General features: G+C 46.0%; 1 protein-coding gene across 4 annotated transcripts in view; it reads right to left on the bottom strand.

Annotated features, from left to right (window-relative positions):
* Window positions 1-27,380, bottom strand: part of ADRA1B (adrenoceptor alpha 1B) — a 389,407-nt gene that overhangs the window by 41,187 nt on the left and 320,840 nt on the right. For 2 of the 4 annotated variants that reach the window (XM_032477221.1, XM_032477220.1), the window contains 2 exons: window positions 18,884-18,963; window positions 7,103-8,853 (listed from right to left, as the gene is read on the bottom strand). In XM_032477221.1, coding sequence (XP_032333112.1) covers window positions 7,103-8,051 — 949 coding nt within the window. In that variant the 5' untranslated portion in view covers window positions 8,052-8,853; window positions 18,884-18,963. Of the gene's footprint in view, window positions 1-7,102; window positions 8,854-12,158; window positions 12,249-12,356; window positions 12,487-18,883; window positions 18,964-27,380 lie in introns of all 4 variants that reach the window. The other 2 variants (XM_032477222.1, XM_032477223.1) reach the window with 2 other exon arrangements.

The following is a 27,380-nucleotide window of genomic DNA, read 5'->3' as shown; positions in this document are numbered from 1 at the left end:
GGAGCACGGAGACTGCGGAATCTGTCTGCAGAAATGGGAGAAGGCAATTTTCCAGTGGGGTCTGGCAGCCATCCGTTATTTTTACGAGCCACACACATACTCGGGTAAAGGCATCTCCTGCATTGCAGATCTTAATGGGCCTATCTGTGATGACACGGAGCTACACACAAACTCACCGGCCATTTCTGTGGTCTGTTTTGCCCCAGGAGGACTAAGGGCATCCACAAACGGCCCCCTGTTCTGTCACATCTGACAAGCATGACCCTTCACACATCACGCTTTCCCCTCCCCGCCCCTCTGCCTCGGGCCTTGGAATCTCATGGCAGAGCTGAGGCAAATTCATTTATCTATCACCTCTCCTCCTCCCCCTGCCTTCCTGCTTTCTCCCACAAATATTTATCGTGTCTAACCATCATGGTGTCATGATTCCAAGACTAAGAGACTCATAGTAAAGTCTCAAAAAATTTTTGGTGGGGACGGACATAGGGTTACCAACTTTTTACTTTGCCAAGTAGAACATTGCGCGCGCACACACACATGCAATGACTATCACCACCACTTATTTACCATCATTCCATTAAAGAAATGTTATTTCAGTTTCCCAAAATAGTCAGGACATGGTCTTTAGGATAAAAGAACAGTCAGTTATATTGAATATATTTGGAAAAACACAGAATTTTCCTAACGTTTTGCTCATTTTGTCATGAGCCAGTAAAAATTTTATTACCCATAGGAACCAGACCTCAGACGAATGTCTGGAGGCACTGTGGTAACAACAAGAATAATAGAACAAATGTTTATTGAGTGCCAAATGTGGAGTCTTACAGACTTTACCATCTACCAGCTGTGTGACCTTGGACAACTTACTGAACCTCTCTGAACTCTAGACACAAGGTGAGGGGAGGATGCTTGCTCTGCAGAGGGGCGGTGGGGAGTACGAGCGGTACAGAACGTTCAGTGTTGAGCAGTGTACTTGCTACGTTGAAGAGCTGCTTCCACAGTGCTCATTCTCTCCTTTTCCAGGGAGGCTCTAGGTGGAAGCATTTACTTTCCCTCCTAACAACCTTCTGCCTTCCTCCATGTGGACTGACCTGGGGCACTGGGTGGGACTGGGGAGGCTTAACCAACCTTTCTTGGTTCTCCTCGGGGTGTTTGTTCCAGGGGTTCCCAGGCATGGGGAGAACTGGTGCTGTGCTGGTGGCATAACCAGGGGGGAACTTGTTAAAAACTGAGATTCATGGCCTCATCACGAGAGACTTTGATACAGTAAATGTGCACAGGAGCCCAAGAATCCATGCTTTTGAAAACTGTGCCCTGCCAGATGTTTCTAATGAGCACCTGGGTTTGCAGATGGTCGTGGCTCCTGGCTTCTGGGTTGGGACATTTTGACTACTCAGCTTCTAAGAGTGCCTGTCATTCCAAGCATGGTGTCCTGTGAGCCCTGATGAATGCGGTCTGAGGAATCTCCTGGTTGTGTCTCACTGGCATCTCAGTAAATGATACTTCCATCACCCGGTACCTCAGGGGTATTCCACATACACCTTTCTCCCACTAGCCCCCCTCTATCATAACCGACACATCCCCAGGGCCTTGAATCTGTCTGCTTCTCCCCACCTCCACGGCTACTAGTCTGATCTAAATTACCGCCAGTTCTCACTGGCACCGTGTCCTCTTAACTGCCCCAGCTTTGGTCTGTGCTCCATACAGTGGCCTGAGTTGTCTTTTAAACACATAATTCAGATTGTATCCCTTGTCTGCTTCAAACCCTTCAGTAGTGGCCAGTGCAATTTAAGATAAAATCTAAACTCCTTAATGTGGCCTAAAAGTCCCTGCATGGTCTGGCCTCTGCCCACACCTCCAGCCTTGACTTGCACCTGCCTCCCCGCTGTTCCCCATCCGCTGCCGCCTCAGGACATTCAGGTGTGCTGCTCCTTCCACCTGGAGCCCTCCTCTTCTATCTGCCCCCTCCACTGAAGTAACTCCTCCAAACTGCTCAGAGTTCTGCCTAAACACCGCGCAGGGACCCTGTGATATACTGATCCCTGGCATATGCTTCTAAATTGCAGCTCACCCCTTTTCTTCAAGTCACTCATCACAACCGGCATTCATGTTTATTTGCATGCGTGTGTTTTTCAAATTACCTGTGTTCCCCACTGGAACTAAATAAGAACATGGAACACAGCTGCTTTGCTCACCACTATGTCTCCAGCACCATGCCTGGCCCTAGCAGGCTTCCGATAAACACATACTTATTCAGTGAATGAATGATTGCATGAATGAATGGATGATTAAAATAGCGGAGCCAGGTCCCTAGATGAAGGGCAAGGTCTCACCCTTTCTTTCCGGTTGGGGTGACTAAATGTGCAACCTCGAGAGACCCATATTGTACACGGTGCAGGAGGAGCTGGAATTTGAACGACCTTCCCTGACATTTTACGAGTGACTCTTCAGGGGTGGGGAATGGAAGAAAAACAGAGTTTTGTAACAGAAGTAGAATAATCAGCTTTTCACAAGGTGTTTCTGGGGTTCCTAGAGAACATTTGCTTTGAGAGCAGGTTGGGACCAGAAAGCAAAAAGGTCAGACATCTCCTTTGTGCAGTGGATCGGGTAAGTGCCTGTTTTGATAGATCTGGATTCAATTCTTGTCTCTATTATTTACTTGCTGTGTGACCTTGGGCAAGAAGTCGAACCTCTTTGAGCTTGGGGATATTCATCTGTCAAGAGGGTACAATTACTCTCTGCTGTCAGGGTAGCTGTGAGGATTAGTGAGATAATGTCTGCAGAGAGCCTAGTGGAATGTCTGCCACATAGTATGTGCTCGGTGATAATATAATCTTACTAGGCTGCAAGCCTCCTGCAGGCAGGGGCCACGTTTGCTTTGGCTCAACAATGGTTAGTACGATGCCTAGCACACAGTAGGTGCTTTAGGAAGTCTTCATTAATGATTTCATAAAGGCGAAATGTATCTTCCTTCAGTAGGATTTTCATCTTCTGGGAAGGATTCCCTATGTGTAAAATTTCTTCTATGTGTAAAATTGAGTAAACCAATTGCTTTCCTTGTGAGCAACTCAAATCCCTGTGTTTTGAAACCTCAGAACCGGAGGATTAGTGTGTGGGTGTTCATGGGGGTAGCTCTGTCCTGAGTCATCTCTGAGACCCTCGCCCTCCCTTGCGCTCTTGTGTGGAAATTCATCAGCCTGCATTTGAGTGAGAGGACCAGAGAAACTCATCAGCAGAGAGAGGGATTCCTATTTGGTACCAGTACTATAGAGAGCACAACTGTGTCTTTGAAATTGACCTTCATTTATTTGCAGGGGAAAGCAGTTAGTTCAATAATGGCTTCCTGGTGCCTTTCAGCATTTTAAAAGGTGGAAGAAAGATCTGGAGCGAGGCGAGGTTCCAGTGTTTTCTAAACAACACACTAAACCCAGCTACCAGTTGGCTGCCCAACACTTCCTGCTACCCACACCCCTACCCCCATCTGTCCTTCTGATGAAACACACATCCCTCAACAGCCCAGCCACTTCTCAAGACCCTGCCCAGGCCTTCCCCAGGCGGGTGGGAGTTGGCCTTCTGTATAATGCCAGGCAGCTGAAGATTGCTTGGACACCCTGCACATGGCCCGTTGGGTGGAAATGCTGCTATATTATATTCCAGTTATTTCCTGTCCCTCCGTGGCCTGATTCCACGAGCTGAATAAAGAGGTCCTTGTTTGGTGGATCCGTCCCTGCTCCTGAGTAAGTGAGAGCTGGTCCCTGGCCCAACGTGGGCTGAGGCCACGGGGAAAGGGTGAGGAAGAGATAGGCAGGGTGCTTCAGGTGGGGAGGCCCTGCAGGAGATGAGAGGCCTGGCTCTGTAGGCAGCCCAGCGTCGCTCCCAAAAATAAAAATAAGGGAGGAAGGAAAACAAATGGGGCCCCTGACCAGGAGCCTGTAGAGGGCAAGGCTATTTTCCCTCCTGATCCCAACCCTTCTCTCCCACGGAGAACACAAACACAGGGATAGAATCGCATGCCATCCAGGCACCTGCCCGTCTATCACCAACTGGAAGTTACTCCTACTTGGGCTTCTCTGTTTGCCAACCGCTGTCTTCCCCCAGATCTGCTTTCTCCCCTTCTGAGTGAAAAGCCTTTCATGGAAAATTTAGAATTTGGAAACAGCTTCAGATTCCAAAGGCGTTACTGTTCTGCATCCCGCCACTTACACTTGGGTGTTATTTGAACTCAGAGGAAGTACAAGCCCGCATCTCCATTTTGCTTGGATGCTCTAAGAATGTGTTACTTAAGCAACTTTTCTGTTTCAAACTCTTGAGTAACTTTCAAAGTCCATCCCAAACTCACGGCCTGGAGTCCATATTCCTTGTCTGCCAAGGGTGGGGCTTCCAGGGGAGAAGCATGTGCACCAAGTCGGCTCAGGGACGGTACACTGGAGATCTCCGGGAGATAACAGCATGGTTGGTCACAAAGTTTTTACGGCAGGGAGAAGAGAAACAAGCTCTGATAGCATCAGAGTGGCAAGAACGTCTTACTTTCTATGGCGTGGAAGCCAAGCACATGAGATGTTAGGGAGATAAGGTCTCAGAAAGGCACAGACAGGAAGGCAGGGAAGTGGAAAGAGTGTAAGTGAGAAGAAGCCGAGGGTGGACTTGAAGAGCGAGACCCAGAGAGAAGCCACATCATCCTGTACCACCACGTGGCCAGGGAAGGACCAACCTGGGCAGCGTTTAAAGACCCTGGTGTCCAGAAGGCTGGAGCCTGAAGCGAGCTGAGAGATCCTCTGGCCAGTGCTTCCCAAAGCCTGGTGTGGATCACCCCTTCAGAACTGCCTGGCGGGTTGGTTAGACACGCGATTTCTGGGATTCCTCTGATTTGCTAAATTGGATTCTCTGTACGTTAGGTCTTAGAAGCTGAATTTTTTTTATCGAGTTCCACAAGTGATTCTGATCCCTATCAAAGTTTGAGAGCCCTTGATCTAGTCCAACCCTCTCATTCTTTGGAAGTGACATCTGAAGCCCCGAAAGGCACAGCAACACACCTGGGGTCACAGGGCTAACTGCCGGCAAAGCTCACATGGAAACTCTACTGCTCCTGACCCTCAGGGCAGTGCTCTTTGCATTTCGACATGCTGGCAGCCTCCTCACCTGTTGGGAGCGGTCTCCCTTGCTTCCTAAAATGAAAGCCTGCACCTCTGATACATTCCTGCGTCCTGCTGGGGCCTTGTCCTTCCTGAGAATGCTCTGGTCACAGCCTCTGCAGGCTGAGGATCAGGGCAAGAAGTAAGAAAGGAGAAAGAGCTAGTTCCCTCTGGGCCTTTAGTAACAGGCATGGGATTGGCAAGAGAATAGAGTAGGAGAAAACACAGTTAAAGCTGTGAGGTGATTGTGGTTTGGTTTGTAGCACCAAGAGCTAACTTTCATTGAGCATTTGCTGTGTACCAGACACTGTGTTAAGTCCTCTTATGCACTAGCGTAAACCCCATGGAGCAAAGAGTAATTAGCCTTATAATGCAGATGAAGAAACCGAGGCTCACAGAGAAGCCATCATTTGCCCAAGGTCACATGGCTAATTAGTGGCCAAATGACCTCCATGTTCAACCATGATCTTTTTATGATCCAATGCAGTGTGAACTGTCATCCACTTTAACCCGACAAGCCTGCAAAAGGACTCAGAGACCCTGGGAAAGAAAAGAAAGCTTCTGTGCAGTGGGATGTGATCACTATTGGGGGTAGAGCTTCAATCTCTCTCCACCTAACACACTGAAAATATTTCTGAAAGACATTAGCTCGCAAGCTGGCCTTAGAAATGACAACATGGAGGGTAGGTTAAACAGCTTTTTTTTTTTTTTTAATCATTTTAAAACAGAACCCCCTGATATCACTTTGCCCTCTTTCCATCTATTTCTCTTGGATGCAGTGTGTCTTTCGGATTTTTGTTACTTGAGGGATCTGGTTATATTCAGTTCTAACTGAGCCCCTAAGGTGAGTGCAGGCATCAGTGGTCCATGTCGTGTAGTAGCCATTGCCTCTTTTGATATCACAGCACATGTCTCTGCCATGATCACCTCCCTCCATTCATTTTCTAGAGTGTCCCTCAGGGACAAAAAAAAAAAAAAAAATCCAAGCAGATCATGCCTCAGACAAGAGACAAGTGTTTCCTGAGCCATGTGGACAGCTTGTCACAGGACCTCCCCTAGGTTTACCGCCTAACCAAACCTCAGCTTTGTTCTTAGAAGAAGTCAGGTAACCTTTTCAACCACTCAGTAGGACCCCCAAACAGAAGAAGGGGGGCACATTTTCATAGGACAGTAAGGGCTTAATTTCAGATTAGCAGGATTTGGTGTCTGACAGCAGAAGGTGAGGGGCAAGTATAATTTAATTCTGGGCATTCTATAAATCACCAGAGTTAGGAAGATTTTGGAGTGAAAACTGAGAATGTGTGACTCTCTGGCCATCTTCCTTCTCTTTCAAATCTCAAGCTTTAGATCAAAGACTGGTTGGGACTGTGAGGCTGTAAAATCCTCTGATTAAGTCATAATAAAGAGAGTGCACTGGGGTGATAGCAAGTGGTGAAGGGAAGAGGGGGAGGACGCAGTCTCTGCAAGGCTCCTGAGGGGCGTGGGTCTCTGCAAGAGCCCTGGAAATGCTGAATGAAAACTGCCTTTCTGTGTACGAGCTGCCTCCCTGCTTCCCAAATGCCGCGTCTGTGGTAACTACAAACTATTTTGTATGCTGCATTAGTGACGCTGCCTTAGCCGGCACGTCATTACTACTGAAATAATGTTGGTGTGATGCTCAAGTCCAGTGTCCTGTTTAATTATTAAACTGAGGCTGTTGAGTGAGTCATTCCACATACCAGATTTTCCTCCTGTGGTTCTATTCAAGTGACTCGTACCTTAGTGCGTTCTACTAACACCTTAGTTTGTTCTTAGCCAGATACCCAATCTGCAAAGCCTTTGCAGAGTAAACAATATTCTCCAACCTCCAAACACACACAGACTGCATTAAAAAAAAAAAAAAAGCAACCCACAAAAAACTTTATAGTAAGCTCATCAGTAAACCCAAGATCTGAAAATGCCCAGCTCCCCTCTGCCAGTCCCCGACTTACCAAGCGGTAGAGCGATGAAGAAGGGTAGCCAACACAAGATGAACATGCCGACCACAATGCCCAAGGTCTTGGCTGCTTTCTTTTCCCGGGAGAACTTAAAAAGTTTGACAGCTATGGAACTCCTGGGGTTGTGGCCCTTGGCCTTGGTACTGCTGAGGGTGTCCTCGTGAAAGTTCTTTGAGTGGATCCTCAAGGTCAGCTCCTTGGAGTTGGACATCTCCTTCATGACTCCAGCCTCCAGGTTCTTGGTGGTCCTCTTGGCGACAATGTAGACACGGCAGTACATGACCAGAATGACCGCCAGAGGGATGTAGAAGGAGCCCAGGGAAGAGAAGAGCGCGTAGAAGGGTTCTTCAGTGACCCCACATTCCTTGTCATCGTTGGGCGCCGGCTCCTTCCACCCAAGAAGAGGCCCAATGGAGATGACTGTGGACAAGACCCAGACACTGAGGAGCGCCAAGATGGCCTTCCTTCTGGTGACCAGTGTGGGGTACTGCAGAGAGTAGCGCACCCCGATGTAGCGGTCAATGGAGATGGCACACAGGCTCAGGATGGAGGCTGTGCAGCACAGGACGTCCACGGCGGCCCAAATGTCACAGAAGATCCGGCCCAGCACCCAGTAGCCCAGCACCTCCAGGGCCGCGGAGAAGGGCAGCACGGTGAAGCTTAGCAGCAGGTCAGCGATGGCCAGGTTGACAATGAAGTAGTTGGTGGGCGTCCGCAGGTGACGGTTGCAGGCCACAGACAAGATGACTAGGATGTTGCCCACGATGGCAAAGAGGATGAAGGCGCCCAGCACCAGGCCCACAGAGATGGCCCTGGTGATGTCCAGCTGGGGCAGTGTGGAGTTGCTCGAGGTCTGGTTGGGGCCAGTGAAGTTGGCATTTTTCAACTCTCCCCAGTGGGCAGGTGCTGATGTGTTGTGGCCGGTGTCCAGATCGGGATTCATTTTAGAGTCCGCCCTCCATAGCCAGGGAGGTGACAGGGCTCGGAAGGGCTGCGGAGAAGGCGGCTCAGCTGCCCTGAAACTTTGCTCCCCGCGTGGTCTTCTTCCCAGAGGCTCCCTCCTGGAGAGGAGTCATCTCCCCGGGCAGCCCAGCCCGGCCCGGCAGCACGTCTCCTGCCGGCACCGACTGCTCGCTCGCCTGTACAGAGGGAGGAGGAGGAGGAGAGAGGGGACGAGGCGGCAGCTCCAAGTTTAATGGTCCACGTCAGGCGCGCCGGGCCGGGCTCGCGGGCAGCGGCGGGGAGGAGCGGGCGGCGGGGCGAGGGGCGCCGGGCTGTGCCGGGGCCGCGGCGGGTCTGCGGGCAGCGGCGCCTCTGCCCAGCCAGCGCCGAGGAGGGTCTGCTTTCAATGAGCCGCCTCTGGGCTGACTGCACGGCGGTGACATCAGGCGGGGGAGCCCGGCGCCCTGACTCCGCGCGGCACTAGGGGGCAATGCGGGTCCAGCGAACACGCCCGCAGCCCCGACGCCGCCACTCTGCTCGGGCCCCAGGCCGGCCGCGCCCCCGCCGCCCCCAGGGCAAGTCGGTTCGGCAGGGGAAGGCGCGGGGTGGGCGAGGGGGTGGAGGGCGGAGGAGCCACCTGAGCGTGGGGATCCCCCTGTCCCCTTTCCTGAGGTGGCCCGCTGGGATTCTTTGCCTTCCTATTCACTCTGCATTTTCAAAAGTGGGGTGGGGGTGCTTGCCTTTAATGAGGGGCGCCAGGAGTCCGCACTCAGATTTACGGGGTTGTGCAACTTGTGTGGCACCTAAAAGAGGAAGAATTACAAGGTTAGGCAGGTGAGAGGGACGTGACTCAGATCTGAGAACCGCCCTCTTACCTCCTCGTGAAACCCCTCTGGCCTCATAATAAAACTCAGAGACTTCTGGTCACTCATTCACTCACTCACTCACTCACTCACTCACTCCGACACTCATTCATTCAACAGATTAACTGGATACCCACCGTCTGCCTGGGGTTCTGTTCTAAGCGCCTGTGGATATAGCAGTTGAACCAGGTAGACAAAGACTCTTGGCCTCTGGGAGCTTACATTCTAGTGGGAGGGGACTGACAAATAAGTAGGCAAATTCTGAGGTGTGTCCTGTGCTGACAGGTGTAACAGAGACAATAAAGCAAGGACAGGGAAATGGAACGGTGTGGGGAGGCATTTGAAATTTTATATGGGTGCTTGGGATGTCACTGAGGTGATGTTTTAAGATCTGAAAGAAATCAGGAACAAACTGGGTTATCTGGGGGTGGGAGTGGGGGTGGCAGTGGGATAAGAAACCTCCAAGCATATGGGAAGTGACTTGGGGAATCTGGCTTATTTGTTAATCCCCCCACTCCTTTCTGTCTGATATCCATGTTGGACATTCAGCTATAGGGACACACTTCCCCAGGTACTTAGGAGAAAAGGTATGGCTGAGAATGCAGCAGGAGAGCGTTATGCTAGTTAACATTTACCCAATACTCGTTATGTCTCATTCACAGACGATGTGCTAAGTACTTTTCACATTTTCCCATGGCCCGTTGAAAGAAGGACTGTTCTCATAATCATTTTTGTATTGTGGATGGGACACCAAGGTACAGCAGAGTTTAACTCTTTGCTTAAGTCCACACAGCCATCAAGGAGAGAATTTGGAAATTGAACCCAATTGCAGGTCTATCCAAAGTTGAGCATGTAGATACCCCGTCACACTTTTCCTCCAGAAGCAAGGTTGAGGGTGAATTCCTACCCACTATAGCTTTATTGAGATATAACTGACATATAACATCGTGTAAGTTTAAGGCATACAACATATTGATTAGGTATTGCAAAATGATTACCAACATAGTGTTAGCTAATACCTCCATCCCATCACATAATTACCATTTCTTTTTTTGTGGTGAGAACATTTAAGATCTACTCTCTTAGCAACTTTCAAGGATACAGTGTGATTAACTACAATCACCAAGCTGTACATTAGATCCCCAGAACTTGTTCATCTTATAATTGGAAGTCTGTGTTCTTTGACCACCATCTCCCCATCCCAACCCCTCCCCCCACCGGAGACAACCACTTAATTCTTTTTCTATGAGGTTTTCTTCTTTTTCTTTCTTTTTCTTTTTTTTTTTTAAGATTTTACATTTAAGTGATAGCATATAGTAGTTGTCTTTCTCTAACTTATTTCACTTAGCATAATGCCCTCAAGTCTCATCCATGTTGTTGCAAATGGCAGGCTTTCTTTCTCTTGACTGAATAAAATTCCATTGTATATATGCACCACAACTTCTTTATCCATCCATCAGCTGATCGACATTTAAGTTGTTTCCATGTCTTGGCTATTGTAAATGATGCTGCAGTGAACGTGGGAGTGCAGGTATCTCTTCAAAATCCTATTTTCATTTGCTTTTGATATATACCCAGAAGTGGGATCGCTGGGTCATATGGTAGTTCTATTTTCTTTGAGGAACATTCATACTGTTTCCCATAGTGACTAAACCAATTTACATTTGAGGTTGGGGTGCATTGATTGTTATATATGGAGCTGTCTTCCAAGTGGTCAATTTTGGCACTCGAGTTACGAGTGCTGGGATGGAACATTTATTGAGTTCCCACTGATAGCCAACCATTTACTCATTTTCTTCTACTCTTCACAACAACCTCTGAGAGAAGTATACCATTCTCCATTGACAGCTGAGAAAACCATGGTTCAGAGAGAGTCAGTCTATTCCTGGGGTTGTATGTCTAATAGACATGTGGGAGAGCAATGCGCAGTGACTGCTGGAGACTGAAAAGTAATGCCTGATGCCTTCTTTCACTCTCATCTAGGATCCTGCATCCAGAGCTTCCTGCTTCCTGCCCTTGATAATTACTCTAACCTGATACTCAGGGGTGGGGAAGCCACTCAGGGTGATCTACACTTAAGCTCTTTATCCTAGAGGTAGGTCCCTAACTTCTTTATATTTTATATATATGTATTTTTGGAGGTGGTAGGATATCACACACCTATCTAAGGTTTTAATCTTCTCCCATCAAAATGCTCAGACTCCCAAATGCACAAAATACACAATTTCAAGGAGTTCCCTGAGATTAAGAAATCTGTAGTAGAGATGGCCCTGAAAACAGACTTCTATTTCAATTAAACTGGCATTAAGTTGTATTTGAAGATCCTAAAACAGGAGGTTCATAGGTTTACAGTGATTTGGCTCTTTAAGAGCTTGCAGAACCCTCGCTGACCCATCTTCCCATTTTGGAGGTGGCCCAGGAGGCAGAGGGAATTGGTGAGCTCCCACAGCTAGTTCGGGGCAGAGCTGGTGCTCAGACTCCATCTCCCTGGCCCACAGATCAGTGCTCCTTCCTCTGCCTCAGAGGGACGCCACACATGGCAGCCACTCAGTGACTTACTCAGTGGAGTGTGAAACGGGGACAACTTAGGCAGCCCTCTGCCAGGGGTCCTTATGAAGAGGGGAGGTTGTCCTTGGTCCTGGGTGGGTTATGCTGATCAATCTGGAGATGGGGGCTGGGCCAGATGATTTTTTGAGGTCTTTTAGTTCCAGGTGGTCAGCTTCCTTTGCTGGATGAAGTGACCTCTGAAGGCAGACGTGCTGCCCTTCACCCACATGTCCGTCCACAGTGGTGGGAATGGGGTCTCATATGCTCGGTTCCCACCATCCTTGTATATCCTCAAGAGGATGATGGTGCTTCTTTTGAACTGGTTTACTCCCAAGGGGGAGTGGTAGGAGGAAGAGAACGCCAGTAAGTTGGCAGAAAGCTGGCGATCAGCACAAAGACAGGGATATGGGAGGGAAAGAGCGGGACAGAACGAAAAGCAAGTTCTGAGTCCACATTTGACTGTGGTGGCCCATTCCCCACTTCCCTGGGCGTTAATTTCACCAGCTATTGAACAGCCAGCAACACACCATTGAATTTTCAGAGGCTGTGTCTACATAATCACAGTAACCAGCTGCAGTGTGAAAACCCAGCCTGTCTGACATTTTTCTATGGTGGCAAAAGGCCAGGGTGGGGAAAAAAGAGCAAATCTGAGATTCAGATTTGGTTTATACTCGTTATGAAAGAGAATAGTTTGTTACCTGAATGAGGTGAAGGGAAAGGATTTTGAGCCAGATCAAGGGATGCAAAATCCTTGTAGATTTCAGACATATGTTGTTATTCATCAGCACCTTCCAGAAACGGAAAACAAACATCCCACTGTTAAGGCAAACAGGTGTTAGCCTTAATAGCAGCCAGGTACCAGGACCTCCCCTAAGCACCTTGCTCATGACCCTTACCTTGCTGTTCCTTTCTTCCCTTCAACTGGAGATGCCTCTTAAACCTTCTGGCTGATACGTGACCCACAGAATTGACCATTTGTTTAGGTGTCATGAGGATATAGATGATATTTCATTTTCTCGGTACTCCCTGGGGCAAAGCCAAGCACAGAACTCTGACTCACTCGAGGCTTGGGGAAGAAGAACCTTTTCATTATCCATCTGATTACATTAGAAATCTCTGATGCTGCGAACTCCCGTTTCTGTGAGCGTGCTAAGCGATGCTGCCACTGAGTTTGACCTGTGGAGAGTCTGTGGGGGATTCAGAGATCTGCTTAGAGGACCTATGGGAGGAGACCTCTCACCTCTGATTGTACAGTTTTGCATGGTACTCCGTTTTTAGCTCTCTCCAGTTTTCCATTTAACCAGCCATAAACAGGAGCATCTACTCTCTGTAAGGTATCACGCTAGGCGCTGTGGGCAAATCAGAGACGAGTTTAGTCAAGCAAACAGTAACCTAGCCCTGAGCTAGGTGCCATGGAGGATGATGATGATGGTAAAGCGCCCTTCAGAGTGTACGTACTATGTGCCAGGCACAGTGCTAGGTACCCTGTGTGCACTTACTTAAATCTCCAACAGTGCAAGGTAGGAATTATCCCCACTTTACGAATGAGGAAACTGAGGTTCAGAGAGGTTCTGTGACATGGCCAAGTCCATTCAATGAGTAAACAGCATTGGTATTCAAAGCATTGTTGTCTGGCTCCAAAGCTTGCATCTTTCTCTCTGCACCAGACTGAGATTAAAAAAAAAAAAAAAAAAAAGAAAAGCAGCAGAAAATTCAGTGTTAGCCTTGAAGGAAATTACAGCAGAAGACAGAATGTGATCAGGTTCCCAAGTGAGGCAGAGGTCAGGGAGGGGATGGCATGGCAGAGCGGTCCAGGAGAGAAGGTTCTGCAGAGGAGCTCCTTGGGTCAGGCTTTCTTGCTTCCCAGGCCAGCACTCAGTCTGCTGAGGTTTTGAGAGCTGACTTGGATTCTAATCCCGATTCTCTTATTTAATAGCTGCTAATGTGACCTTGGGCAGGATAGTAAAGTGACTAAGAGTCTGAATACTGGCATCAAACAGACCTGGGTTTGTGTCCCAGTTGCACTAGTTTATTAGCTGTGTGTCCTTGGGTAAGTCACTTAACCACTCTGTGCTGCAGTTGCCTCACCTGTGAAATGAAGATCGTAACAGCCCCTACTTCACAGCGCTAAGGTGAGGATTAAATGTGACAATGTGTGGAAAGTACCTAGTGCAGGGTAATAGTAGTGATATCAGCCAAGAGTTATTAAGTGCTTGCCACATGCCAAGCATCATGCCCCAAACCTCGCATGTACATTTTCTGATTTAACCCTGATAATAATATTATGAAGTGGATGCTATAATTAGTGACAGAGTATAGATGAGCAAACTGAGTCTCAGAGTGGTTGCCTAAGGGCGCAAGGCTGGGAGGTGGCACAGCTGGAATACACAGCACCCAGGAAACGAGGGTAGAAATGAAAGGAGAACTGGAGGTGCGCTTCATGAGGTACACTAGGGGTTTCGGGGACTTGAAGGAGGCTTTTTGCTCCTGCTGTAGCCCAGCTGGGAGGCAGGAGGAAGCACCCCTTCTTCTGAGCAGGAGACACTGGCTGCAGTAGAGGCATTTCTCTGCCTCCAAACCAGCAGGTCAAAGGCTCCCAGGAGTGAGGGGTTTCAGCTCCCTCTGGGCAAACTTGCTTTTCTCTCCTGGAATTATGCTCTGTCAGTCTTTGGTGAGCATGGATTCCCCCAGCCCAGAAATTCCATCTGCGTGCATTTTCCTGTGAGCATGAGTGAGCTTGGAGCAGCCCCTTGCAGTAAGCTGGTGAAGATTAATTGCCAAGTCATCCAGGGGCTACAATTGCATCACATGTTCGGGGAGAGCCTGGGAGCCCTAAATTGGCGGCTGGGGTGTGGGGGGACAGGGCGCCAAAGCATGGAGTGTGAAAAGCCTACTAAGTCTGGAACTGGAGACCTGGTCCCTTCTCCCTTATGCCCCAGCAGCTCTTCCTGCGGGACACCAACACAGGTCACCAACACCAACACACAATGCTGCAGAGTTGGGCGTGAAGGGGACTGTGTGCTGTTTTCTTGAATGATACTGGTGGTTCCTTTACAGCTGTGGGCTTTGCCCATCGCTTTGTCCCAGAAATCTGTGGTGGCCCCTAAATTTCTCTAGAAAGGGTCTTTGGGCTGCAGTCTGGTTTGAAGTCGGGCACACAGCTGTGCTGGCACCGTGCTGTCCACAAGACAGAGGTAGCTGTCCGCATCAGGATGCCGATGGAGATTTTGCTGGGGCTACGGCGCTTCCAAGCTGCCTTTGTATTCCCACTGCCAGGATTTACTTTCTGAACACATTTGTTGAACCCATCAAAGGTTAAAGAAAAATGTAACAAGACAATACTTATGGCTTCAGGCTCCGTACAGCTGATTTTTCAAAGCATTGGCCCCTGTGGGCTCCAATCAGGATCACAGACTCCTGAGATGTCAGTCAGAAGAACCCTACAGATCATCTAGTCCAGGGTCAGCCAACCATGTTCCCGTGGAACAAATCCAGACTTGTGCCTGTTTTTGTAAATAAAGTTTTATTGGAACGCAGCCTCACCCATTCGCTTGGGTATTGTCTCTGGGGGCTTTCATGCTACGATGGCAGAGTTGTACAGCGGCAACAGAGACGGTCTGTTCTGCAAAGCCTAAAATATTTGCTCTCTGATCCTTTATAGAAGAGGGTTGTTGACCCTTGATCTAGTCTAACCCTCTCATTTCACATGCGGGAATCCCAAGGCCCAGAGAGAGGGAAGGGATTTACCTAAGGCAGAGCCAGGGTCCTGGAGATTTGACTCCACCCCCATGGCTCTTTTTTGCCACTGCTGTCATTCATTTCTTCAGCCTGGCACTGGCTCTGAGTCTGAATCCCAGCTTTGGATAACCAGATGTGTGACCTTGGGCAAGGTTCATAAACTCTTTCAGTCTCCATTTTTTCATTCGAGACCGGGGGATACAAGCTTTCTATTTCCTGAGATAACACACAGCAACATAGATGGTTGTAAAAATGAAAGGAGTCATAGTCTGAAATGCTTAGGCTGACACCTGGCTCATAAAAAACACTCAGCCAAAGGCAGCACTATCATATTGATGTCCTCTGTAATTTTATGTGTATTAATCTTACCCTCCCCATCTCCAGATTTCATAAGGGAAAGGGCTATCCCCTCCCAGTGGTTCTTTAACTGTTTGGATCCTAGACCTTATTGAGAATCCACTGAAAGCTGTGGACACGTTGCTGTACTGCAGGCTTTTCCTGAATTCCTTATAGGGGCTTCCTCAGTGCCAAGTTCCTGGCAGGGCCCTTTGATCAATTGATCTTCAGCCTGTTACTTTTTATTTTCATTTGCTGAGCCTCTCTGCTGCTAACTCTATCTCGGTGTAACTTCTTTCACTCTTGGGCAACAGAACTAATCCAGTGTTTCCCCATTCATCATGGGGCAGAAGCCGCACTGAGTAAAGTGAATGGACGCCGGCCTCTCTTGTCCTCCTGAAGTTCACAGTCTGAGACGAATAACGGGAATGAGCATCTGAGGATGCTGAGAATCATGCCTGCTGTTGAACAGCGATGTGAGTTAAATAAGGAGACACACAAATAGACAACAAGGGTCTCAAGTTTCTCCATCCTTCCTCTTCTTCCTCTTTTGTGCAACCCCTTTTGGGCGATTTTCTCTTGTGGTGACCACCAAGTTCACAAAGGTCTAAAGGAAGGGATGGGAACCTTTTTCCTTGGGGGCATGTAAAAATTCTATCTGGACAAAGCGGTAGAGTCCGGCTTTGGAAAGGACAGACCAGGTCTCTGGGGAGCAAGGCAAGGAAGTGATGTCATAGAGTGATCTCTGTCTTCTCTGGCAGAGGTGACAGGGTAGGACCCTGGGATGGGGGTGGGCGTGCTGGGAAATGGGCGTAACATCACTTTGGGCCCTGTGGGCATGGCGAAGCAGGCGGCAGTGTGAGAAAGAGATGGTTTCCCTTGCCCGTCTCTACTGTGTACTGAGGAATGCTGGGACAGGAAATGCTCAGCCTTTCTCCACTGTTTACTGGATGCCAAACTGGCAAATCTGGAAGTTTGCCTTGGGAGCCGTGGAAAGTTGAAGGGAGAAGGAGGAGGAGCCTTGGTTTTCTGCCTCTTGTGTGACGGCCCTGGTAAGTGCTCAGGGTCAGGGTGTGTGGAGGATTTTGTGGGAACTTCTAGATAGGAGTGCCTGGAATAATGGCAGGTAGCTGCATGGTGTGAATTGCAAGTTTTTGGAAGGGCTTCCAAAGATTTCCCCAGTCTTTCAGAGAGCTGTCCGTTTAGAGGTAAGCATTGCTCTCTTCTGATAGCCCTATTTTAATTAACTATGAGTGCAGTTATGCACCAGGCATGTGCCATGCTAATTCACAGGTGTCTCATTTAATCCTCCAAACAACACTTTTGTGGAAGACCCTGTTGACTCCCATTTACAGGTGAGGAAACTGAGGATAGGAGAGATTAATTAACTTGCTCAAACTTATTCAGAGATGGGATTAGAGCAGAGACGGTTTGACTCAAAGTTGATACTTTTCACCTCCCAGATAACCCAAGCTTGGCTGCAGGTTGACCTCACTGATAAACAAAATGACAGGAATTTCTGGGCATCTCAGCAGGCCAGAGACATGGGTCCGGAATGGCAGAAGTTGTTTTGGCCTGTGTGCTACCATGCAGTACAAACACAGGCCTTTCTCTGGTGTTGGATATGATGAGGATTACATCTCTCCTCCTAACCCCTCTCTGGGAACCTCAAGTGAGGTCAAGGGCTTGTATCAGGCTTGAGCCTTAATTCTTCCAAGAAGAAGGGTAGGAAACCCGATCCAATGATTGTCTTTAAGGACTGCAAAGGTTATTGATCTGGAGGAAACTAATTTGAAAAGATACATGCACCCTAATGTTCATAGCAGTACTATTTACAATAGCCAAGACGTGGAAAACACCCAAACGCCCATCAACAGATGACTGGATAAAGAAGTTGTGGTATATTTACACAACGGAATACTACTCAGCCATAAAAAATAATAAAATAATGCCATCTGCAGCAACATGGATGGACCTGGAGAATGCCATTCTAAGCGAAGTAAGCCACAAAGAGAAAGAAAAATACCATATGATATCACTTATATGTGGAATCTAAAAAAATAAAATGATAAACGAACTTATTTATAAAACAGAAACAAACTCAAACAAACTTATGGTTATTGGGGTGGGGGGCTGGAGGAAAGGGATAAACTGGAGCTGGAGATTTGCAGATGCTAACTAATATATATAAAATAGATAAACAACAAGTTCATACTGTATAGTACAGGGAACTATATTCAATGTCTTGTAGTAACTTATGGGGAAAAAGAATATGAACACAAATATATGTATGTTCATGTATGACTGAAGCATTGTGCCGTACACCAGAAATTGACACAACAAATTTACAAATTGTAAACTGACTATACTTCAATAAAATATATATATACAATGGGGGAAAAATATTAGTTATTATTAATGTTTTGTATAACCTTAAAAAGTTATGTCAGATTTCTCAGTATCTGGAGTATTTAGGTACAGATTTTCCTAGCTGATCTCTCAGTGACACTTTCAACCCTTTACTTGCCAGTTGATGTAACTGATTTCTTTTTTTTTCTCCTGCTATAAATAGCCCAGAACAAACAGTGACTGGAAAAATAATATGAAGAACACTAGCACTTGTTGAGAACTTCCTGTGGGCTAACTGTGTGCTTGGCAACACCCCACATTATTTCTGCCTACCTGATAGAATTCTTGGGTTTAAATCAGGTAGTGCATATAAAGCAGAAATAATGTATCTGGCCTTTGAGAAGCAACTTGTGAGACTGGATCTACTGTACCTAGAGGGCCCAGGACATGCTGGAAATACTTCTTCATGCAGAGAACTCAAAGCAAAGTCAGAGACCCAGCCAGTGCGGGTGTCGCTGGGCTTGGGGAGTGAGTGTGTGGGCAGCGGGCCCTGTGAGCTTGCTGTGCGGGGGAAAGGGAAACAGCTTGGTCCAGCAGGTAGGGTGGCTGACTCGTGGCCTGTAATTCTTGGCCACTGGTACACTTAGTGTCAACAGGAATTTTCCCTATCAGACCAAAGAGCTTCACAGACTATAAACCATCACACCAGAGGTCCTAGAAATGCAGGGAAGGAAGGGGGACCCATGTGAACCTCCGCTGGCCCCCAGTACTGCAGAGAGGACCAGACCCATGAGAAGGGAAAGAAAAAAAGGTGCGAAAAGGGCCGGGAGCAGTCTTCAGTGAGCACATATTTTCAGTTAAATCCCGGGGGTGGAGTGGAAAGTGAAAAGAAAAAAAAAATTTCAGTCTGGAGCTGTTTTCTCTCAAGTCAAGCTGGGGAACTTGTCCCTAAAACAGCTGGACCTTCTCTAGGCATAAACGTTCAGAACTTTCTTGTCACCTGAACACTTTAGAACGCTCCTTCGCTCATTCCGGAGGACTGCCCACTCTTCCTCTTCTTGGTGCGGCTCCACTGGGAACCTAGGAATTTAGAAAGAAATATGGAACTTTTTAGCCGGCAAAGGTTTGCCTACGAGGCCAGTGATGCTCAGACTTACTGAGGGTAAGAGGCACCTACAGTGAGCCTTAAAATGCAGATACTTGGGTCCTAGCCCGATATTTTGATCCAGTAGGTCTGAAGTGAGATCCATGAATTTATGTTTTTCACAAGTGAGTCTATGGCAGAAAACCAGCAGACTGCATTTTGAGAAACATCATTTTAGTCCATCACCCCCCATGTTACCTAACCCTAACCTTAAAACCAGAGCTTCTTGTAGGCAAAATTGTGTAGATGGAAGTTGCTTTCTTTGATTGTCTCTCTATTTATTTAATCTTTCTATTTTCCCAGTGAATTTGCTGTTGGAAATCCATTCTTCTCTATGCAGCCCTCCCTTCCTTTCAACCCTAATCCCTGCCCAAGATCCCAATGCTCTCTGACAGGTGTGAGCTGATATCTCACTGTGGTTTTGATTTGTATTTCCCTAATGATTAGTGATGTTGAGCATCTTTTCATGTCTGTTGGCCATTTGTATGTCTTCTTTGGAAAAATATCTATTCAGGTCCTCTGCCCATTTTTTAATTGGGTTGTTTGGTCTTTTTATGTTGAGTTGTATGAATTCTTTGTATATTTTAGATATTAATCTCTTTTTGGATAGATCATTTGCAATTATCTTCTCCCATTCAGTAGGCTGCCTTTTTGTTTTACTGATAGCTTTCTTTGCTGTGCAAAAAGCTTTTTAGTTTGATATAGTCCCATTTGTTTATTTTTGTTTTGTTTCCCATCAAAAAGACAACAAATAACAAGTGTTGGCAAGGATGTAGTGAAAAGGGAACCCTCTTGCACTCTTGGTGGAAATGTAAATTGGTGTATCCACTAGGGAAAACAGTATGGAGATTCCTGAAAAATTAAAAATAGAACTACCATATGATCCAGCAGTTGGACTTCTGGGTATTTACCCAAAGAAAACAAAAACACTAACTAGAAAAGTTATATGCACTCCAATGTTCATTGCATCATTATTTACAATAGCCAAGACATGGAGGCAACATAAGTGTCCACAGACAGATGAATGGATAAATATGTGATATATGTATACACACACACACACACACTACACACACACCCCACGCACATACTGGAATATTACTCAGGTATAAAAAATAAAATCTTGCCATTTGTAACAACATGGATGGATCTAGAGGGTATTATGCTAAGTGAAATAAGTCAGAAAAACAAATGCTGTGTGATCTCATTTATACGTGAGATCTAAAAAGCAAAACACATACAAAAGAAAAGGAAACCGGACTCATAGGTACAGAGGGCAAACAGATGGGGAAGGGCTGGTGGGGTAGACAAAATAGGTGAAGGAATTAAGAGGTACAAATCTCCAGTTATAAAACAATTAAGTCACAAGGATGTAATATACAGCATAAGGAATACGGTCAATAATACTGTAATAACTTTTGTTTGGGGACAGATGGTTACCAGCCTTATTATGGTGATCATTTTATAATGGATGCAAATGTCAAGTCATTATGTAGCACACCTGAAACTAACATAATATTGTACAGCAGCTGTATTTCAATAAGAATAAAGTTCCCAGTGCTTTCACATTGCCTCTGGCCACAGTGATCGTGACCTTTCCAACCCTTGGTTCTTGGTTTAAGTCTACTGCCCAGTGTTCCACTTCCTGAAGGCCTTGTATCAGGACAACTCTTTAAAGTGATGGCTTCCTGCCAACAGTGGATAATAACCCAATATGTTGCTCCTTCTCCCCTTTAATTTGATCGTCACTTTCTTAGCCAAAGGTGTGTGCTCCCAGGAGCCAGTCAAACCTTTGATATTAGGGATCGTCTTCTATGGAGCCCAAGAAACGCTGATGATAAGACCAGGGTTCCAATGATCAGTAAATATTTACTGAGCCCTCTGTTAGGGTCTGAGAGACATACAGAGATGAATAAAGAGCATTTCTTCCCTTCAGGAATCTTTATGGGAAGGTGAGTCATGGATGTGCATTCAATAACGACGTGGGAGACTCTGGGATCTAGCTGCTTGTCAAACAAATGATGGCAACCACATTATGAGTGTAAATTGGACTGTGTGTATAATACACTTTGTATTGGGCTTGGCGCATAGTAGCCCTGTCAGGAATGTTGATTCTTCTTACCTCTAAGGGAGGGAGAGATTTTCCTTTTCTTCTTTTTTTTTTTTTCCAATTGAAGTGTAGTCAGTTACAATTTCTGGTGTACATCAAAATGTCCCAGTCATGCATATAGATACATATATTCATTTTCATATTCTGAGTGGGAGAGAGTTTTCAGGGCTGGAGTAGGTTAGCTGGTCTCCACTGAAGAGGGGTTCTCTCTTTGCGGCTCTGGGAGCATACTCAATTTGTAGAGACATTTTTCAACTCCATAAATGTACCCACTTTTGTTCAGAACTGATTTCTATTAAGAAAAAAATTACAGTTGGCCCTTGAACAATGGGGGCAGAGGTGAGAGGGCGGAGGAGGGCTTTACGAGTGGCAAGGGAGGTTTACAGTCAGCCCTGGCCCTCTGTATCCATGGTTTCTATTCAACTAAGCAGAGATTATGTAGTTCTGTACAAAGTGCATATTTATTGAAACAAATATGTGTACAAGTGGACCCACACAGTTCAAACCCATGTTGCTCCAAGGTCAACTGTGTTCAGGCAGGTCTCCTGGGACCCAGCTGATCCACACGTTTTTACTAGCTGTGTGCATGCAGAAGGAGAGAGAATCAGACATGTAGAGTTGTGCAGCCCTCCCCTCATCTCACAGGTGACAGAACGGAGACCAGACAAGTGACAAGACCGCAGTCACTCAGAGCCAGAACCAGGACGGAGGCCTCTAACATCCAGCCCCAAACTCTTAAAAATAAATATACTTGAAATATCTACATATTATTTGCATTATTAAACCAGTAAACAAATAAAAATTGCTTTTAAAAAATTATCAAAGTATATTGTACTTACGGCAAAGTTATAGAAAGGTACAGAAAACAAAAAGGAAATCAACTTTTTATTCCACCATCCAGAGAGGGCATCCCTGTAAACACTCTGGCAAATGATTTTTTAGGCTTTGTATACACACACGCATCTTGCTTGGGCCCCTGGCCTCCATTCTACACCCAGTTTATATCCACAGCTGTTCTCTGAGTTCCCCACCCCTCAGACCTAGGCTGTAGGGGTGGACATTCTGGCCCAGTCAAAGCCAATGAGAGTCCAGGGACTCTTTTGTTATGGGATTGGAAGATGAGACTACGTACGGTTTGGAGCAAGGTCTGGCTGTGTTCCAGCCATCATGCAACCACAGTGAGGGCATCTGTCTGGGTGTGGAGCTAAATGCAACTGAGTGATATTGTCCGTCCTTCCCACGCACTCGCACAGGACTTCCCAGAACAATCCCCGTGCATTAGAGCAGCTAGCTGACTGTTACCAGTGTATTCAATTCCTAGTAGAGGGACTTTGAGCAAGTCACTTAATCTCTCTGGGCCCAATTTCCTCATCTGTAAAATGGGATAATACTTGGGAGGATATAGTGAGTATAATGTAGTAGGAGGAGAATAAATTACTACTATCAGTACCAATAATAATTCGATTTACAGCTGCCTCTATTAATTGTTTGCTGTGATCAAGACTCATGCCAAGCAGTTTAATATGTTGTTTCACTTAATCTTCACAGCCACAGAGAGTGGAAGGGGGATCTGCATGTGGCTGCTTGTGCAACAGTAAAGGAATGTACTGCAGGACCAGATTCCAGCTGCGCTGGTTCCTGTCACAGTCATTTTGCTAACCGAACCCTTCTGTCCTCAATGTTTGCGAGGCGGGTCTTGGTGCATTTCAGTCTCTTGGCTGGGGGCCACCTTTGCCCTCTACTGGGGACAGGACACTGGTTCCAAACCAGAGTGGGAAGCGCTTTCTGGACTGTCGCCAAAAGGCTGGGACACGGGCCAGAGCCCTCTCTGTCTGCAGCGCCCCTCTTCCTGGCTGTGCCCCAGGGTTCCCTAGGTAACCACGGGGACGCGGCACAGATTTGTGGCCCCGCTGCTCCTGAGCAAGTACCTGACATGTTCTGTCTGAGAGCGATGGTGTCTGGCTCTCAGATGACTCATCAGGAGGAGAAAAAAAAACCCACTTCTCACCTCCCCAAAGCAAGGAGACTGGGAGGAACTGCTCCATCACACAGGCTGTTAAGAAGGCAGATGTGCAAGGCTCCCACGTTGTAGACGGGGGCGCTGAGGCTCTGCTCCATCTGCTCTTTCATGTGTTACATGAACACTGGTTGAGCTTTGTGCCAGGCGAGGTTACACCATGTGGGGAACACAAACAGGGAAAAAACAGACTCTGCCATCAACCGTGCTACTGACTAAGCAAGGGGATAGACACGGAACAGGGAACCACCATCCAGGTGGGAAGCTGAAGCGTGGGAGGGCTCCGAGAGTTAGCAGGTCGACCGTCTGTGGACTTCCTTCTTTTAGCATCTGCGAGGTGCTGAGGGCAGCTGACATGAACCGTAAACCAAAAGCTTTTAGATTTTTATCAAGGTAACATCTGGGTGACTTTAAGAAAGCTGAATGAAACAGAATCAAAATACATTTTACAGCAGGTCCATTGGTTCGTGCTGGTATTCAGCAAGTTTTATTTATTCCCTTATGAAGTATTGCTCTTGTTGGGATTCCATTTGGCCTACCTGGCTGGTGCTGGAGGCAGGAAGGGATGCACCTGCGAAGAAGTCCCCTCACTTCCCCTCCAAGGAAGGAAAGCCCACTGCTCTGAGGCAGAGGGAGAAAAATAAGATTTTGCTGGGACCTTGCAGAGAGCTGGGATCCTTGCAGAGAGCTGAACTATTTTTGGTGCCCACTCCTTGGGAGCTTGTTGAAATAATTTTACAGAGTGAATATTTCTACATTAATGTGCATATTTAAAAATAATACTAATATGTCCATATGTCAGTGTTCCACTTCAAAGTGGTCACCTCAGGAGGTGATGAGCTTGTTTCAATAATCGAATTAAAGCTTTTTTTTCTCCTCAACATTGTTCTCAAACCGGTGCACATTTTTATGATCATCACGGTGGAGTCAAACACTCATTATTAAAGAGATTTTTTAGTGCTAGATATGATATATAAAAATAGATTAAAAAATTTCTTCTGTATAGCACAGGGAACTATGCTCAATAACTTGTAATAACCTTTAATGAAAAAGAATATGAAAACGAATATATGTATGTATATGCGTGACTGGGACATTGCGCTGTGCACCAGAAACTGACACGTTGTAACTGACTGTACTTTAATAAAAAAAAACTAACTTTTTTTTTAAAAAGAAGATTTTTAGAAGCAATCATTAGTCCTTTATGAAGACATTTAACCCTGGTCCTTGGCCTGTCTGTCCCAGATCCCTTCCATGACTTCCCCTGTGCTGTTCTATGTGTCTAGGGGCTGACCCCTGACTCCAGGATACAGTTCCCAGGTGCCCTGGTCATCTGGCTTCCAGCTGGGTTTGGTCAGTGATGGGCATGGCGGGAAGGAGAGAAAAAGGAGAAATCAGGACACTTCTTCTTTCATAGGGGTACTGCTCCACCAGACAGGTCCAGTAGTATCTACCTGTACCTGTGCCCTCTACCTGTACTTGTACCTGTGTCTGTACCTGTCTCTGCCTCTACCTGTATCTGTGTCTGTACCTCTACCTCTATCTCTACCTCTACCTGTACTTGTACCTGTACCTGTAGCTCTACCTGTCTCTACCTCTACTGCTCCCATCTCTATCTATCCGTAGTCTATCCATATATATCCCAATGGCTTGCTATATGCCAGCGTGAACTTGCTATAAAACACAATACAAAAGAGATTTTACTCACAATAGTAACCAAATATGTCATACCCAGCAATCACTTTAATAAGAAATGTATAAGACCTAAATGAAGAAAATGACAAGACTTCAGTGAGGAGCATGAAAGAGGACTTGAATAAATGGAAAGATATACTATGCTTCTGGAAGTACTGTAAAGATGTTGATGCCCCACAATTTAATCTATTAATTTAAGGCAATTCTATCCAAAATATCAATGGGATTTGGAAGGAACTTAACAAAATGATTCCAAAGTGCTTCTGGAAGGATAAATGCTTAGGAATAGCCAACATTTTTTTGAAAAACGAGGGTTATGTGTAGGGAATTGCCCTACCAAATGAATATGCTTGATAATGTGACTGGCAGAGGGTTAGGCTGGCAGGTCATTGGAACAGAATAGATTATCTAAAACCAGATCCAACTGTGCATGAAAACGAATATGTGATAAAGGTGACATTTTCATTCTTCACAAATGCTGTCAATTTTGGGAAAAAAGTTACAGCTTTACTTCTCACCTTGCATAAAATATAAATTCCACATAAATTAGAGATTTAAATATGAACATCTAAACCATAAAAATACTAAAAGAAAGCATAAGTGTATGGTTTTAGCTTCTTAGGGTTAGGGAAATTCTCTTTGGGAATGGCATTAACATCAGAAACAATAAAAGAGAGAGTATGGATATAAATAAAAAATGTAAAACTTATGTGGCAAAACCTTCCACATTATCAAGTTAAAACACAAGGATATATTCAAAACATACATTCAACTTACTTGAATACTAGATAATTAATGTAGAGATTTAAAAAATCCTTATAGATCAACTATGAAAAGATGAATAACATTCAAATAAAAACATAAAAAAGGACATGAATGGATAAATCTTAAGTAAAATACATGGATGATCAATAATCATACAAAAATTTGTGGTGTATTAATAAAAGAAATGCCAGTTGCATAACAATGATATCTGGGTTTTTTATCTACTGGGCAGATAGAAAAGAGTAAAACCAAGTCTAAAAAGTCTGAAAAAGGTAAGGGAAAACTGATTGTCTCACACAGTGATGGTGGGCGTGTAAACTAGCACATTGCTACAGGGTGTTTGACAAGATGTGTCAAAGGACTTGAAAATATGAAAGCCCTTTAACACAGCAGTCCCACGTGTCGGCATCTACCTTAAGAAAACAAGCAAACAAATGCATGAAGATCTGTTCATCACAGTTTTAATGTAAAAGCAAAGTCACACACACACACTTGCAAACCTGATTGGAAGCAGCCTAAACTGTCTGTCAGGAGGGGCCCCGTTGAGACGTTCCCATACATCCACACAGAAATGCCACGCAGCCATCTAACGACAATGACGTAAAATCATGGCATTGTATATGTTTAATGACATTCTGTCCATAAAATATGGAAAGTGAAAAAAACCAGGATGCCAAGCCCTACAACTCGACTTTTATAATATGTAAATGTCTAAATGCTTTAATAAGAGGCGATACGCATGTAGACAAACGCATTAGCTGAGATTACGCCTGAGTAGGTGCAGGGATTATAGGTGAGCTCATAGCTTTGCATAGTTTCTGAATGTTTTCTTTTTTTAAATAACAGACATGTAATCGGCTGTCTCCCTCTCCCCTCCAAAAATTATTTGAAAGATCAGTATCAGCTGGCATCAAGTCTGTTAAATAACGTAGGAATCAAGATGGAAGGCTTTTTACTGAGAGACTTACTAAAGCTGTAATTGTCCATTTCCCACAAACGTGGTGGCCCATTTTGTTCCTTCTGCTAGAACTATTCTTTCCAAGCTGCCTTCCTCCTAAGAGTCCCAGTCCTCTCCACCTACTACAGCCCTACAGCTTCTGGGGGTCAGCGAAGTCCCGGAGGACCTCCCCCGGCCCTTGCTCCTTCCTCAGTGCTCCCACAGCACTGTGGGTGCCTGCCACTGGGGGTCATGGCTTCTTGGGATCTTGTTGTTCTATTCCCCTCCCTTCACAGGGAAATCCAGGTGGGGTTTTGCAGGCTGGGATGAGAGTGGGGAAGCCCCACCTAAGGGAACAGAGATGTCAAGTTGGAGAGGGGTTCAATGCTCACAACCAGAAGGCATGAATGCAGGGATTACGCAGAGACCCAGTCTCACTGGGTGGACTTAAAACTGGAACCAGAGACCTTGAGATCAGTCAGGACCATGTGCTCGTAAGGGCACTTGGTGCTAGAAAACTAACTCCAAGTTGCTTAAGTAAAAACAGGAATTTATTGTGTTAATTGAATATAGTAAGCAACTCAAAACCCAGCATGTGTCTGGGCTTCAGTAGCAACTAGACCCAAGGGTTCAAGCCTCTTTGGACAACTCCTCACATACCATATTTCATCCTTCTTTCTTTTTTTTTTTCTTTCCACAGGATGAAATCCTCTCTCTGTGATTCACAAGATGAGAAACAAGACCACAAAGTCCTAATTTTTACATCTTCGTATGCAGGCAGCCACAAAAAGCCTGGCTCCTTTACATCAGTCTTGTCTCGGAACTCTCA

Source organism: Camelus ferus, chromosome 3 (assembly GCF_009834535.1).
Source record: "Camelus ferus isolate YT-003-E chromosome 3, BCGSAC_Cfer_1.0, whole genome shotgun sequence".
In the NCBI taxonomy this organism is placed as follows: Eukaryota; Metazoa; Chordata; class Mammalia; order Artiodactyla; family Camelidae; genus Camelus; species Camelus ferus.
Note: the sequence above shows the minus strand (reverse complement) of the source record. Positions and strands in the feature narration are given on the sequence as shown.